Source organism: Ornithodoros turicata, unplaced genomic scaffold, assembly GCF_037126465.1.
Source record: "Ornithodoros turicata isolate Travis unplaced genomic scaffold, ASM3712646v1 ctg00000858.1, whole genome shotgun sequence".
NCBI classification, from domain to species: Eukaryota; Metazoa; Arthropoda; class Arachnida; order Ixodida; family Argasidae; genus Ornithodoros; species Ornithodoros turicata.
In genome coordinates this window covers 221,277-236,475 of record NW_026999407.1, presented here as the reverse complement: position 1 = coordinate 236,475, position 15,199 = coordinate 221,277, and the positions used below count along the sequence as shown (strand labels likewise).

Below are 15,199 nucleotides of genomic sequence, written 5' to 3'. Positions count from 1 at the left end.
TTTTGGAGTCGCGGAGCAGAAAAACGTCTAACTGGCTTCGTAGCTAACGACGTAACGCCGTCAGGAGTGTATACTACTGTACTACTGACGCTCATGGAGTTCGTTGCGCAGGGTGTCATACTAAATGAACGTCGAAAGTATTTTCCATTGAGTACCACATATAAGTAATTATTGTTTTTGAGCGTCTCAAAACTATTTTGTTGGCAGTCCTTCGGAAGAGGTCGCGCTTACGCGGCGTGTTTGCAAGTGGCAAGTGACACTTCATCTCTGCCAAAGGGTGCGTGTTCTTATTCTACTTTGGCAACTCCGAGTTACTTTGAGCCGGCGAAAAATAACCAGAGGCTGCGTTCCAATACCTCGCGCCCGCGAAGCTGCATGACTAGGCAGCTGAGTAGACCCCTTTGCTTGTCACTATTGGAACAGGCTTGCCTAGCCGAGGCGCCTGTGGCGCCATCTCGTTGCTCACGCAAGAAATGCGTACGGCGCAAACGCAGCAGGTACTAGCGTTTCCCGCTGTCAGCCATCCCGGCTGTCAGATGGTCAGGCGTATAACTAGACTGCATCGATGCGCACTAGGCGGTAGCCGACTGAATAGCGGACTTGGCGAGATTTGGAGCGAGACTTAACATGGCGGCACTTCCGGTTAGACCGCTAGGCAGTCGACTAACCGGGGTATTGGAACGCAGCCAGAGTAGCGGAAATGACGTCATAACTCTGCGGCGAAAACTAGTCAGAGTAGAGAGTGACAACTCCTCTCTGGGTAGCCGTTTCTATGACGTCATACACAAGCTAGCAGACGACGCGTCGTCGTCTGCTACCAACCGTTCTCTTGACAGACAATTTGGATGGCGTTCAATTTGGAAATGTAGGGCTGGTTAAAAACTGTCCGGCCAGTCCGCCATTCTCAGCGCAGAGTAACTCTAGTCATTCCAGAATTACGGTCAAAGGTGGCTGCTCTGGAATCACGTGATAACGAAGGTTCTGACGTCGTTACCCAACGCCCTGGCTACTCGGGTTTAATAAGAAAACGCGCCCAAAGTGTCGACAGCGTGGGTCAGAGCAGGCCGCGCGCAGTTCAAATCCGTCTCGCCTCGAAGCGCTTCACTTCGGGCGCGTTTTCTTATTCAACCCGAGTAGCCAGGGAGTTGGGTAACGACGTCAGAGCCTTTATCGTCACGTGACTCAAGAGTAGCCACCTTTGACCGTCATTTTCGAACGGTTACTCTGCGCTATAAATGGCGGACTGACCTGACGAGCGAGATGATGTGGTGGTGGTGGCATATACTCTCTGTTTATCAACTTACCACAGATGCGTGCACTCGAGCAGATTTTGAAAATGTTCGACAGTTTTTAAGCAGCCCTACATTTCCAAATTGAGCACGACCCAAATTGTCTGTCAACAGAACGGTTGGTAGCAAAACGACGCATCGTCGTCTACTATCTTGTGTGTGACGTCAGAACGATGGCTACCCTTCTTCAGAGCAGTTGAGTTTCACCGCCGCTGGGTGACCTCTGACATTCTCTTCCGGGTGGACAATGGCAAGTTCCATGTTAACCTATGAGGTGTCCACATCCTCGTGTTGTTCTCCCACTTGCAGCTTTCCAGTGTCATGGACTGTTGCATGGCGAAACGGACACGTATAGCAATCTCTAAACAGCATTAGTCGCTGGGCGAGAGTTGGTGTTCAGAATGTCGTTCGAGTCTGTCTGAGTTGCTACAGGAAGCCGGCCCCTGTGGCCGGCCTTCCATTTGATGCCAATACACTCTGTCTTCAGAGCAGAGTAGAGTAAAGTTGTCACTCCCTGGCGACTCTGGCTAATGTTCGCCGCAGAGTTATGACGTCATTTCCGCTACGCTGGCTACTCTGGCTATTTTTCGCCGACTCAAAGTAAGACGAAGTTGCCAGACTTGAATAAGAAAACGCACCCTTGGATAACCAACACCATGTCACAGCTGCTGCACAAGGACATAAGACGCTCACAGCTCTCCTTGCATTCAAAATGACATTGCACGCCATTTTGTGACACGCTGAATGTGGGTAGATCGTATAGGTAGACAACCGGATTGCACACGTATAATGTGATACTTTTACAGAAGAGCTACCGCGTATCTGTTATCAACCGAAGGACCCAGGACACTGCGAGGCCTTCTTCGAGAGGTACTATTATGACTCCGTCGAAGGTATCTGCAAGAAATTTATCTATGGCGGTTGTCAAGGAAACAGCAACAATTTTAAGACGATTGAGCAGTGCAACGTTACTTGCGGTGGTGAGTGAAAGTTTTGTCTCCTACGCAGGTACAGCTTGGGACAAAAGTTTACGGAACACTGGGGTGTCACATTTCTCCATTGGAACGAAACACCATCAGCAAACAGGAGCGGACATGCATACTACGAGATGGATAGAATAGCCGGTCACCCGTTTCTTATTCGATCTCTTCCGAACAGCTTGCAGGAGACCGCTCGGATGAACAAATACGCCGATGCCGTGTTCCGTAAACTTTTGTCCCAAGCTGTACATTACCGTTTCACTCCATGATCTCATGTCCCTCTTATACAGCACAGTAAATCACTTTACACCTTTCTTTGCTAAAAAAAAAGGTGTATTCTTATACAATCACCCTTTTCTATTCCGGAAAGGGTGCAAGAAGAGCATTACTAAAGGTGTAATATCGACATACCCCACGTTTTATCCAATGTCGATCACGAACGGTGTAAAGTGGGGTGTTGAAACAGGTGTTTACCGGCTAAAACACCTTTTTTTACACTCCATTTGTATTGGGAATATGGTGTTAGAAATGGTGTTTTATTTCGTGAGAAAAAAATTATGCTGGTTTCACATCTCCGCTCAGCAAGTAATCACATTATAGACGATAACCTGAGTTAAAAACACAGTATTTGACAGGGAGGGATGTTAGGAATTTAGCTGATATCTTTGCCTCGTCGCAAGCGTGGATGTTAATTGCAAAAACGCATTTCCGTCACCGTTACAAACGTATCCCTCCCCCACCACATGTAACGAACGTTCCCCAAGAAATTGTACAGGGTGTATGCTATAAAAGGTCAGTCACATTTTCGTGCAAGAAGTGATACCTCCTTGATGCTATACCTCTATCATGAAAAGCCTTCCTCTGCCTCAAAGTGAATAATTTATGCGCTAGAGGAACCTACGAAACGATTGTGGTTACCTAGCACTGTGTAACAAAATAAATATGACCATGCAAACTTTCACCTCCATCCATCGGTATTGCGCATAGGAAACACATGAAGACGAAAGTTTCCGTGGCCGTGTTTATTTTATTACGCAGTGAATGGTAACCACAATTTTTTCGTAGGTTTCTCTGGCATAAGTGATTCACTGTATGGCAGCACAAGTCCGTCTCTCAAATAGATATAGTGTCACGCGCGAAAATGTCACTGACCTTTTATAGCATACACCCTGTATTTCAGTATATGATCCATCCGACACGGCAATATAGGCTACTGAGGGTGCCCGAGGTCTGTTCAAGCCTCGGCACTCACGTTGGTCCCACAGTCTTGTTACCAAGCTAACGAGGCGTGCCTGCGACGCATTGCGCTCCGGTTTAGGTCCCACGACGGAACACCGGCTGAAAGTCTGCCGTGTTCACGGTGCTGCTTGCCATCGAGGCAAGAACGTCGAACTGTATGCCTCGGCCACTGGTCACGGCATGCTGCCGCGACCGGAAGCTTCTATTACACTAGCTAGTTGCGAGGGAATATTTGCTAGCGAACAATTCCATCATAAAAGGTGTTTTCAATCGAATACTCCCCTTTTGAGGATGTTTTTGAACGTCCATTATAACAGTGTTTTATTAGGACTGCGGACGTCCCACTAGGACGTCCCATTGCTAAGCGGCGCAGCCGCGCAGGACACAAGATGGCGGTCTCGCTCGCCGGCGTGGCTGAGTGTCGCTACTCTGCTCCCTATTTAGTGGCTCTACTCCCTGCGTTGCCGGTCGGCCACAGGGGTGACACAATCCCGCCATTGTTGTAACTACCCTCAAGCGGGTGCTTTTGGCAAAACTGCCATCTTGTCCTGGTCGCACGTCATAGGAAACGTCATTCTGAGGTCATGTGACTCTGTTTACATGTCGTTTTGCCGCTTATTTGCCACATATTTCCGTCGTCATAACGCCAAGAGATGAACGTATTTTGCCAGCGTAAACTATGCGGTGCTTCTTCCGCAACATGGTAGCCCATTTCTCTTTACTTTAAGTACATCGCATCGTCTCAGTGAGCCTTAACGTGTGGTCGTCAACAGTAGGAGGCCTTATGTGCGAAACTGCACGTTTTAGTGCGAGATTATCGGATAAAAATAACTACCGTGATCGAAAGACATCCAAAACGTCGCGCAGAAACGACAACCGCATTGTTTACAAACGGTTTGGCCGCCGATCACGGGCGCCGCCATCTTTAAGGTCACGTGTGCCTTGACGTTTGCTGTGACGAGCAATACATTGGATGCCACCCCTGTGCGGTCGGCGCGGTTTCGGCTCACCTGCACATTAAAATTCGGCTTATGGACATTTTAACGCGCGTGCGTGTTTCAGGATTTCCTAAACGTGAAATGCCTCGTAACTGGGACAGTCTCTCAATATGCAATCTCGCTTTTGCCCGAAATCCCCCAATTAAAAGCTTAACGCATTTTAGGGTAATTAGTCATCTCGTAGTTGCGCACTTTCTTGGAAAGGATGTGCGGCTGGCCGCAGAACTCAACGGCTAAAGCGACATCTATTGTTCTCGCATAGCCTTCTTATAAAAATTTTGGAAAGCTCTAAAAAAAACCTGAATACTGAAACACTGAAGAAATGCACTTTTTGTCTGTGTACCGAGGCAAGGTGACGCGTTGTTATGAGCGATAAAGCCGTCGGCGTCGTGGATTGATTTGGTAGAGAAGAAAGATTTGATGACGTCACTAAGGGCCAGAGATCGTCGGTACGCCATGTGAATGACTAATCATCATGAATCCATCCAATAACAAAATTATTTCACGGCGAAAAAAAAAAAAGAACTAACAAACCCCACTAAAATGTACTCCAGCTGTATCTGACGTGCACGCGGTCTGGGGGCGACACTGGTAGTTCATTGAGAACGTCGAGGATTTAGAATATTTCGCGCGATTTTATGTGAAAGAGGGCGCCACTTGCACGATTATTTTTGCGCGCGTATCTGCGTTACATTGATGCTATAGAAACACTTTTGTTGTATGAAATCCTCACATCATCGAGGGCAGTACGAGCGCATCCTAACAGGTGATTATTCTGTGCAGGCGATTCGAGGCACCTGACATCTCTCTACTCGAAGGAGACCGAAGCTTCTGGTCATGGTAAGCACTCCTTAGACTCAGAATTTACGAAAAGAGAAAAGGAAGCACGGACACACCTTATATCTTTTGACCGAATGTCTCGGTGAGAATGCGTTCGCTCACCGTATCTTGGGTAGAGATGCAAAATTTCCGGAAATTTTGAATCGCTCGAAAGAAACAGGTTTCTTTTGTTTTTTTCCCGAAAAATAGGGAAAAGTGAAAACATACGCGGTTACTGCTGTTTTGGGAAAATCTAGATTGCGATCTGAGCGGGAAATACAATTTCTTCAAGATGGGCACGGGTGAACCTTAATATCTTTTCACATTTTTTCCTCGTATAAGATAAAAAATATTACTCGTGTACTTGAACTTGTGAGTTGTGTGGCGCGGTTTGTATTTCTCCTTTCTTTTTGCCTACCTTTTGTGTCAGTAAAGTTAGAAGTGACGCTCATCCTGTCTGTTCCTCCGTTCCTTTGTCTTTTGCGTCGTGTTTACTTCATTATGCATTCGCACCAACTAGCCCAATTACTCGTCGTGCTGCTGAGTCGATGCATTGCCGGCCAAACCACAGCATACAATGAGGTAGAAACTTTAGTGGCGTAGCCACGGGGGGGCTAGGGGGGCTCGAGCCCCCCCTACCTGCCGCGGACCGACCCACACAAATCGTGCAAATCCGAGAACACGACGATCCGTGTGACGATCGCGAAAGTTCTTGCAGTTCATGGCGTCTATCTAAGAAGCACTCTTGAATGGTTTTCAAAGTATGAGCTTTTCAAAATACCTCCAATCTCGTGACACCATCTCATTGCTCGTGACAGCCTATACATGTAATCGTACTGTGAACGTCTAAATCAACTATTTTCGTTCCTTTTTTCAATCCTCAGTTCGCAGTGTGCACAAGTATGTGTGTGTGTGTTGTCGACACAGGATCAGTGGGGGGGGCGAGTTTTCGTATCGAGCCCCCCCCCCCCCTACCTTGGAGGTCTGGCTACGCCACTGGTAGTGTTCACCCTCAAGACATAAATGCAGAGTAGAGCATCCCATGAGACTACTGTCTACTCAGCGATAGGTAATTGGAACAACCCGTCCACTCCGAATAGAACTCCGACATTATGGGAACGCGATGGCGATCGCTTGAAGCAACCAGACGGAGCTGTAAGTTGGTGGTTGCTGGCGGATTAGAGGCACTGTTGGCGGGTTGGAACGCATCGAAGGCACGAAAATTTACAGTTTTGAATTTTGTCGTCTGGAAATTTTGGGCTATTTTTTCCGGAGACGAGGAAAAAACCTAAAAAGAACATTTTTCCCCCCAAATTTCCGGGATTCGCGTCTCTAATCTTAGGTTAGACAGCACAGAGCATTTTATTACTTGGGAAAGTAAAGTGTCTCGAATATTAGGGCTAAAACGAGTTGTTTTGGGGAAGTAGGCGTAATCAGACTTTTCTCCGTATCGGGGAGAAGTCGTCCCTTCGAGACAGGCATTTTCGGAACAAAAAGGGCTCGGATAACCTCTTCTGGTCAACGCACATTGCGCACAACACCTTCAGCCTCCACTTCGAAGACCAAAAAATTACAGATAGATAACTCGAAGATGCGTTATTATTAGTGCGCATGCGCGCAGTGTTTGTTGAAAAATTACGCGCGTAGTCAACTGTAGTCAACTATCATAGGGGACAATGAAAGAACAGTGTGTAGCTGAAGTCGGTACCTTTTGTGCCTTCGTAAATTTATATTTGTAAATTTATATTTGTATAACCCATGTTAACTCATATAGTATGTACATAGTGTGTTCTTATATGTACTGTGTCCGCCGTCCGTTATGTAGTGGCCAAGGGCCTTTAACGTACCACGAAATAAAAAATAAAACTGGATTCAGGAATACCTTTCCGGGCGAAGCCAGACTGTTTCGTTTGGCCACCTTTGACACCTAGTGTTCTACAAGAGTACTCTGGGACCATTGCTCTTTTTTTTTTTTTTTTGATCGACGATATTCTAAAAGGATGTTGCGGCAGAAATCAGATTGTATGCGGATGATTGTATTGTTTACACAGAGGTTGCAGCCTACAGTGATCAGTGATGACTTCAGGAATCCCTAAATAAGACAGTTACTTGGTGCAGTGACCGGGGTATGGATATCAATTCAGAAAAATGCGCAATGGTAACTTTTACCAGCCGCCATAATCCACAAGAAATACTAATGTTCTGAGGCTGGAACAACATAGAAAGGAAAAACACATACAAAGCCTCAAATTGCCTAAGAAATGAACGATGAAAGATTAAAGTCGCTGAAAAGGTTAGCGAGCTGTGGGACTGGAACCCACATCTTCTGGATTACCGGTCGAGGGTTCTACCAATTGAGCTAAGCTCACACGACTCCCCAGTGACTTCTAAGGGTGCGTCATCTGAAGGGACAAACCAGCCACTCTCTCTCACTCATCCTCCTTTCACTCTTACATTTTTTCTCACTCATACACACATTCATCCGACAAGGATCGACGCGAGCGGCAACTGTTGAACATCCAGCCTCAGAACATCAGTTCTCTCATGCCTATAGATCGCTTTGTTAATGCACTCTTCCAATAACCTCTATTGAGCTTGCCGTATACGTAAACAAACAAACAAATAAATAAATAGACAAATTTGTGCGAAGGGTCCAATGCGGTTGTTCCTAACCTTCTGTCAACCCCGCGTGTGAACCAGGGGGATGAAAATTCTCTTGGCAGCCGGATAGCTGGGGGAGCGAAAACCCGCATAGGTATGCTGCTCCACGCAAGAAATATATACCGGCCGTTACGCGAGGTTCCCCCTGCAGTAAATAGGTGGCGCTACGGACGAACTTTGTTTTTAGGTAAAGACAGCCTTGTACGTATTCGGAGTATTGCGGTATTTTGGTACTCTACTCAATGCTTTTTGTTTTGTGTGTTTGTGCTCTATTTAAAATACATTTTATGGTATTTTCTACATATTTTGGATCTCTCTCTCCCTCAAACGCCCTGTGTCTCGTCTTCCCATTATCCTGCTTGTTCACTGGAAATTTGCTGAGTCAGTCGGACTTGACCTGTACCTTTGCCCTTCTTGGAAGTCTCCATTTAGAGATCATGCCCCCTGTGTAGTAATCCTTGGCGAGTGAAGCTTTTATTATGTGTGCCCTGACGCGGTATCGCCTAATTCTGACCTCGCCGAACAGGGACCCGTTAGAAGTTTGCTTTGTTCTGGGTCACATACACTTAGCGGATTTATGTGGTGTCTCTTTGTCACCTTTTTGGGACTCGTGTTTAGATGACTCCGGTCACACAGGGACAGCTTGTGTAGTACGTGGGGTTTAGGTGATTCATGTCACATACCGGCGATTTGCCGCATTACCAGTGACCGGTGACTTTTTGCGTTCGAGGGTAAATAGTATCTTAATTGTATTTCAAATACTTTTTGAAGTATTTCGTACTCTATCTTAATTACTTTAATTTGTACGTATTTATGCTCTGTCCTAATTACATTCTAACGTCAGCATTTATTATCTTACCTTAAATACATTTTTGAGTATCTTGTACATGTCTCATTACAGCCGAACGAGGCTGGTTCGACCCGCCAAAGAAGATTCCAATTGGAAACGGTCTGTGCCTGTACCTAACAATGACAATACCGTGTTAGCAGAAGAGTCTGCAACGGTAGGTGTGCTAGCTACTTTTTGCCCCCCACCCCTGTAACAACAACAACAACATAAATAAATGAATGAATGAATGAATGATGATGATGATGCGGGATGTTTCTCTGCCATGGAGGAAGGAAACACAAGGAGCGGCTCTTCGCCCCAGACCAGAGCCGTATATTAAAAGGGAGTCTGGCCATTAATGGGTCATGCCTATACCTGAAGCTCCACCCACTTTTTCAGCTTTCTGACCAATGAAGTCTTGAAATATGGGGCGCTATCAATCAACCTATCCTCACTATTTGTCCCCCCATCCAACATGGGCAGCGCCATTTTGGGTGGCAAGTGGATTGGATGGGATTGAAATGGATACTTCTCGCAACCCGCAGAACTAGTGGATTTTTGGTGCAAATTTGATGAGCGCCACCTAGGGAGCGTAAGGCACGTCGGGAGTTGTCGTCTGCTCCCGTCGTTGCACCGCTGCCGGCAGAACCACCTGCTGGGACACATTCTGTCGTCGGAATGATTTTTAAACAAATCTACATGAACAGTTGGAATATAAAAGGCAAGAATGTTTATATCCATGAAATCCAGCAATTAAATATAAGATTGTACAGCACAGTGCCGTTTTTGCTATGATTTCGTTGTGATCGCCGCGATCGCCGTGTTCACTAGGCCTAACATCGGCGACAAAACGTATTATTTTCGATTAGATATCGACGGATGAGCGTAAGTTGAAACTGATTTCCGAGAAACGTATATGACAATGTGCATTTGCAGCGTAAAATCAGGTTAATCTGTGAAAATTTTTTGTCCCGAAATCTCCGCTTCACTGTGTTTGTTTTCGTCGCCATTTTGGGTGGCAGTATGGTGTCATGGCGACCCCCTTGGTAAAAAGCAAACCAATCAGAGGAGCGAAACTGTGATTGACAGGTCGAGCCTCTTTTTGTGACTCCTCCCAATGGCCAGACTCCCTTTTAATATACGGCTCTGCCCCAGACTAGCGTAGCCACCCTCTAGCGGTCGCTCGAGTCAACATAGCCCAGTGCTTTCTGTCCACCACGTGATCCCCTCTAAAGTTTCGGTTTTGCGATGCTTTGTTTCTCGCGCTGCTCTCTGCATGATTTTGGTTTTTGAAAGTAATTTATTGTGAAAATGTGTTGCACTATCGTGGAAACGACGTGTGGTAACGTGTTCCTGTCCCGGCTGCAGCTCTCGTTGAACTGAAAGCAGCTCTCTCGAGGGAACGGGTTTTGTTTGTAAGTACACGGTCAGTTGTTTCAGTCGCCCTTGTGTGTTGGAGTCATCTTGAATTGTTCATTTGGGACCTCAAACTGTGCCGCAGATTCATTTCATATCTTCTGTTGTTGTACAAATCTGATTAATGGAACGGCATTCTTTACCACTTAATCAAGGAACGTACATACGTTGGAAGTAACCGTTGCCACACGTGATGTTTCTGGTCCCGCGTACTCCTTTTGCGTTCTGCACATTGTGACTGGTCTTCTAATAGAACAGCAAACATTGGAACACATAGAAATAAAGTTCAAGCACGCATTCAACGTATAATACTGCCATCTGAACTATGACACAATTACAGCTCGCGTCGTTTACTCTGCTGGCGCCATGCTGTCTAGAGGGTCACGTGGGTGGTCACGTGGTAGACAGGAGCATCCCAGAATGCTACGCTCGTCCCGATGGAAAACTAATTGAGAGGCCGCTCCTTGCGTTTCCTTCCTCCATGTTCTCTGCGCTGAGTACAGGACCCATTCCAAAAAGGTTCACATGAAAGGATGAAGTGGGAATGAAAACAAAAGAAATCCCCACAGTTATTGAAGGTGGCCCTCAGAAAGGAACGAAAAGCGCCAAGTGTACGGTACTGGTGTGCGGGGTTACTCCATGGGCCGAGAAGTTTGCAGATGTTGAATGGCCTCTAATTCAACAGCTCAAGTTCCGTCGCTCACATATGTACTGACTATACTTGTTATCTACAACGTGTCGGATTGTTGCCGGGAAACCACAGTTGCACTTGCCGGTACTTCAATAGAAACAACTCGAGATCCGGTAGCTTCGTACGCAGACCACGCGCATTCCTCTGGGGGAGGGTGGATATGTTTATTACAAAAAAAAAAAAAGGCAGGCAAAAAGGAAAGGTCAGCCAGGCAGAAGCCGACTTGCTATTACTTGCAAAAAAAAAAAGAACATAAAGAAAACAGAACCAGAAAAGGTAAAAGACGCCAGCGGCACATGGGCAGCATGAGGAGGCATTCCACTGGAGGATGGTAGCCCGCATATACATATGGTCCACGAACGTTTCAGAAGCGAGTAAGGCCTGGACAACCTGGAGTCCAGCGGCGTCCGGGTGCGCCGCTAAGATGGCCTTGAAGGCGGCTAGAATCAATAATAATTGGGGGTTTACGTCGCGAAACAACTGAGATCATTAGCGACACCACAGCGGTCGGTCTGTGGATTGCTTTTGCCCACCTGAGGGTTCTTTAACGTGCGATGAAAGCTCATCCCACGGCACCCCTTATTTAACGTCCCTCGCTGAAGACGGCGTGTCTAAGCAACTTGTACCCTGCCACTAAGTTGCTGGCCTCCTCGGCCGGGTTCGAACCCGCGATCTCGGGATCAGAAGGCGAACACGCTACCGACTGAGCCACCGAGGCCGGTAGGCTAGAATCAGGGGGACCAGCACAGCTGCCGGGGCACCATCCGCTCACTTGTCGCTCAGACTACCTCATGCGCGGAGGGGAGAGGTGTGCTTGTATGTGCACCAATTTGTGAAGCCGCAGCGGCCCTCTCGACAACTAGAGGTATACGCCGCCGCCGAGTGCATAAGCTATGGTGGCTAGATGCCTGGTGTAAGAGGCGCGCGCCTTAAAGGGACTATGAAACGATTTTTTTCTTCGTTTCGTTCGAAAGAAGACATTTTTCTGAGTCTAGAACTGAAATTTTACTTTCGTCGCGCGAGCGGATTTCTCGGGAGCGAATTTAAACGGAGCGGCGAAGGGAGGACAGCTGGCGCCGCGCCGTGACGAGCTGCCGAGCGGAGACACAACGGGTAACTTGACGCGACCACGGCCGGCTCACCAACACGTCATCGTGACGTGTTGCCGAGCCGAGGAATCCCGCCAGGAGCATGCGCCGTAGGATCCCGCGTATGCGTTCATCGGGAGTGGAAATCTCCATGACAGCAGCTTTCGCGCGATCGGCAGATTTCGGCAGTGGCGGCAGCCACAGCGCGAGCTCGCGGCATTACTTGCCATTGTGCAACACCGGTGACGTAACGGGGAACCGAAGAGCGGTCCGTACAGTTACACCATCGGCAGGGAAATATGCGCGGGAGAGGAGGAACGCGGAAGAGACATTTCCAGCGCGCGCTCCTCGCAGAGTGGAGCAATTTCGTCCGGAAAAATTTGTGGCATATTAGTTTCTCTGCGGGAAGAACAGTTTCCACCGAAAAAAGGTATGGGGGTTCGGGAAATTTCATAGTCTCTTTAAGGTGGGACGGACGCGGAAGACGGCAATAGGTGGCGCGCCAATGCGTAGGTATGCCAACCTCTGGTGAAGATGCAGTGTGAAAAGCGGCTGCCGAGCAGCAGCGCATGCACGAGTAATCGTTGGCAGGAACGACAGCATCATACTTTGGTGAAAATATCATGACAAAATAAGCACGCGGCCGTCACCCTGACTCGAATTAAGCTCTCTTTTTTTTTTTTTTGTTATCCCTTTCACTCGTAATCATGAATGAGATGTGCAGCGAAGGATTCTTTTTCTGAGAGGGAGGTGTCACAGAAGTCGTCGCATACAGCTTAACATTAGTTAATATACACTCTAAATCTTTTCACACCTTTAAAGGTGTAATAGCGTGCATGGCGCACGCCTTTTTAGGTGTAATTTTGGTAACATCATAATGGAGCACTGTTTCGCACAAATTTCTTTACCCGAGTGTTGTCTGTCCTCCAAAAATTCAGTCTTGCAACATCTCAACATTATTCGATAGTATTGTAGACACTTGCGCGTGCTCGATTATCGATAGCGATGCATATATGGATTAGCTCGTACCTACGATATCCGAGACATAATGAAAACAAGATTTGCACTGACACTTAATCTTTAGTAATGCTTTCCGAATTTTGTTAAATATCATCCTGGAGATGCAGTGTTACGCAACCAGATTGAATGTGCATAGCGCACACCTTTAAAGGTGTGAAAAAGTTTACAGTGTAGAACACTACTCTATATGTTCTATTCTCTTTTTGGTTCCAGTTTATGGGGTAAGGGTTGATTGATTTTAAAAGAAAAAAATGGAGATGGTAGTCTCGAGCCACTCGGCACTGGCTACTCCAGGACGCGTTATTAATAAAAGAAAGGGAAACTACACTAAGGGGTAAGGGTTCTTGCATCCTACTTAGTTTGTAACAGCACGCGGGAGATCGTGAACAGAGGATAGCGATTTCAGATGCGGTGCCGTCGTAACAAATATAGATATACATGGAGATACATCTTCGTCGTACAATGGCTATTCACTAACATACTTCAACCCAATGACAAACCAATACCACGTAATTTATTGTGCGCTACACACATACACCCGCACATGAACAAGACCCGTATACAACTTCAATCAGCGGGCAACAAACAGCAACATTTTGGCAACCCTGACGGCTTAACGTCGTTCCCTCTTCTGTGGTTAGCGTTAATAAACGTCCTTTTGAATTTCTTTTTTTTTCCTGCTATCTCGCAGTCCTCATCTAATTTCTTTCGCTTCTGTCCTCCCTTTCGTGGTTCACAGCATTAGTTTTCTACAATGTATACGCTATATTAGACATTACTATAAAGAACATAGCATATAAAATACCGTTTTACAAATCAAATGAACATCCACACAAACTAGTTTCATTGTAGCTTCGCTTCCTTAACAAGTTTACACTTTTTTCTACGTTCAGCCGATCGTGTTTTTTGCCCTTCAATAAGAAGTGCATTCTTGTTAGAGCATAGAATATGGCTATATGAACGAGAGGACGCTCTCTCAAAGATGTCAGACAAGAGGGTATCTGGTCTGCTGTTCGGACGCTCGAAGCTCTAAGTACGACAGCGATATTGTAAACGAAATTGCGCCTCACTTAAAAGGCTTTTCTTTGGAGATGTTTCTCATATACTGCTTTACAAGATGACCGCAGTTTTCGCCATATTGGACATCACTTTCACGCTCCTTTAATTGGATATTCAACTTGTGCATTTTAACAGTCTCGGGTACACATTTGGAATGATCAGCAAACCATCTTATCGACAGGGGTATCATATGGGAGCAAGCATTGTATATATTTCAGTCATTTACTGCAGTGCAAAAAAATATGGAGTGGAAAGAGCTTTTTTTAGGTTGCAGCAAACTAAAGGCTTTTATTCTCTCTCTTGCAGGCAGATGAGGCGAAAGAAAAGACTCTCGTAATAAAGCTGAAATGAAGCTCGAATTTTTGTGTGTGTTTTCCCCATCTTCATGTGGTCCAGGTCATAGGAGCATACAACACGAGATTGCATTACTAGCAACAGTATTGCTAATTTGGAAACTTAGTAACATACTGTAACATACATATTGTAGTGCCAGCACGTACTCTAAAGTACCTTGTATGTGGACTCCTGCGTTGTTCCACACATCAAGCGTCATAGAGCCTCTGGTCGCACCAGTGCGACGTACGTTGGCTAATTTGGTCTGTGGTCTTTCGAAGAAATGCATGGAAGATACTTCGTCCACTACTAGGCATTACTTTCCTTCGTGCCGACATCCCGTACGCAGCTCTCTGCAGTCTTGGTCTGTTGCATGGCGACGGCAAGCACAAACAGCAATCCTTAACGTGACGTCATTTCACGAGGAAGAGTTGGTATTACACTATTTCTAGTTTTAGTCCTAGTTTGTTGAGATAGCAAATATCGGAAGCAGTCCTCGTGACTGCACTTCCGCCTCAATGCCAATTCACAGGATTGTTCTGAACATGACAAGGGATTAAGACACCTCGTGTAGGCGGGAAGGCCGCGAGTAGAGGGCGCTCCGTTCAAGTATAAACCAGAGCCGTTTATAGAGAGAGTTTGGCCATTAGGAGGAGCCTAACTTAAAGCGCGTCATGCGACGTCACGGCTAAACGACCTCCCTCGTCGTGCTCCATTGTTAATTTGTTATCCAGTCGTCAATCGGTCGCCGACGCCATATTGATGCTGATCATTGTT

General features: G+C 46.5%; 1 protein-coding gene across 1 annotated transcript in view; it reads left to right on the top strand.

Moving 5' to 3' along the window:
- The window catches only part of LOC135375403 (actinia tenebrosa protease inhibitors-like), a 30,855-nt gene extending 16,407 nt beyond the window's left edge, over positions 1-14,448 (top strand). The window contains exons 5-8 of the mRNA XM_064608124.1: positions 2,096-2,269; positions 5,290-5,346; positions 8,888-8,990; positions 14,396-14,448. Of these exons, the coding sequence (XP_064464194.1) occupies positions 2,096-2,269; positions 5,290-5,346; positions 8,888-8,973 (317 nt within the window). The 3' untranslated portion in view covers positions 8,974-8,990; positions 14,396-14,448. The remainder of the gene's footprint in view (positions 1-2,095; positions 2,270-5,289; positions 5,347-8,887; positions 8,991-14,395) is intronic.
- Positions 14,449-15,199: the final 751 nt, after the last annotated feature.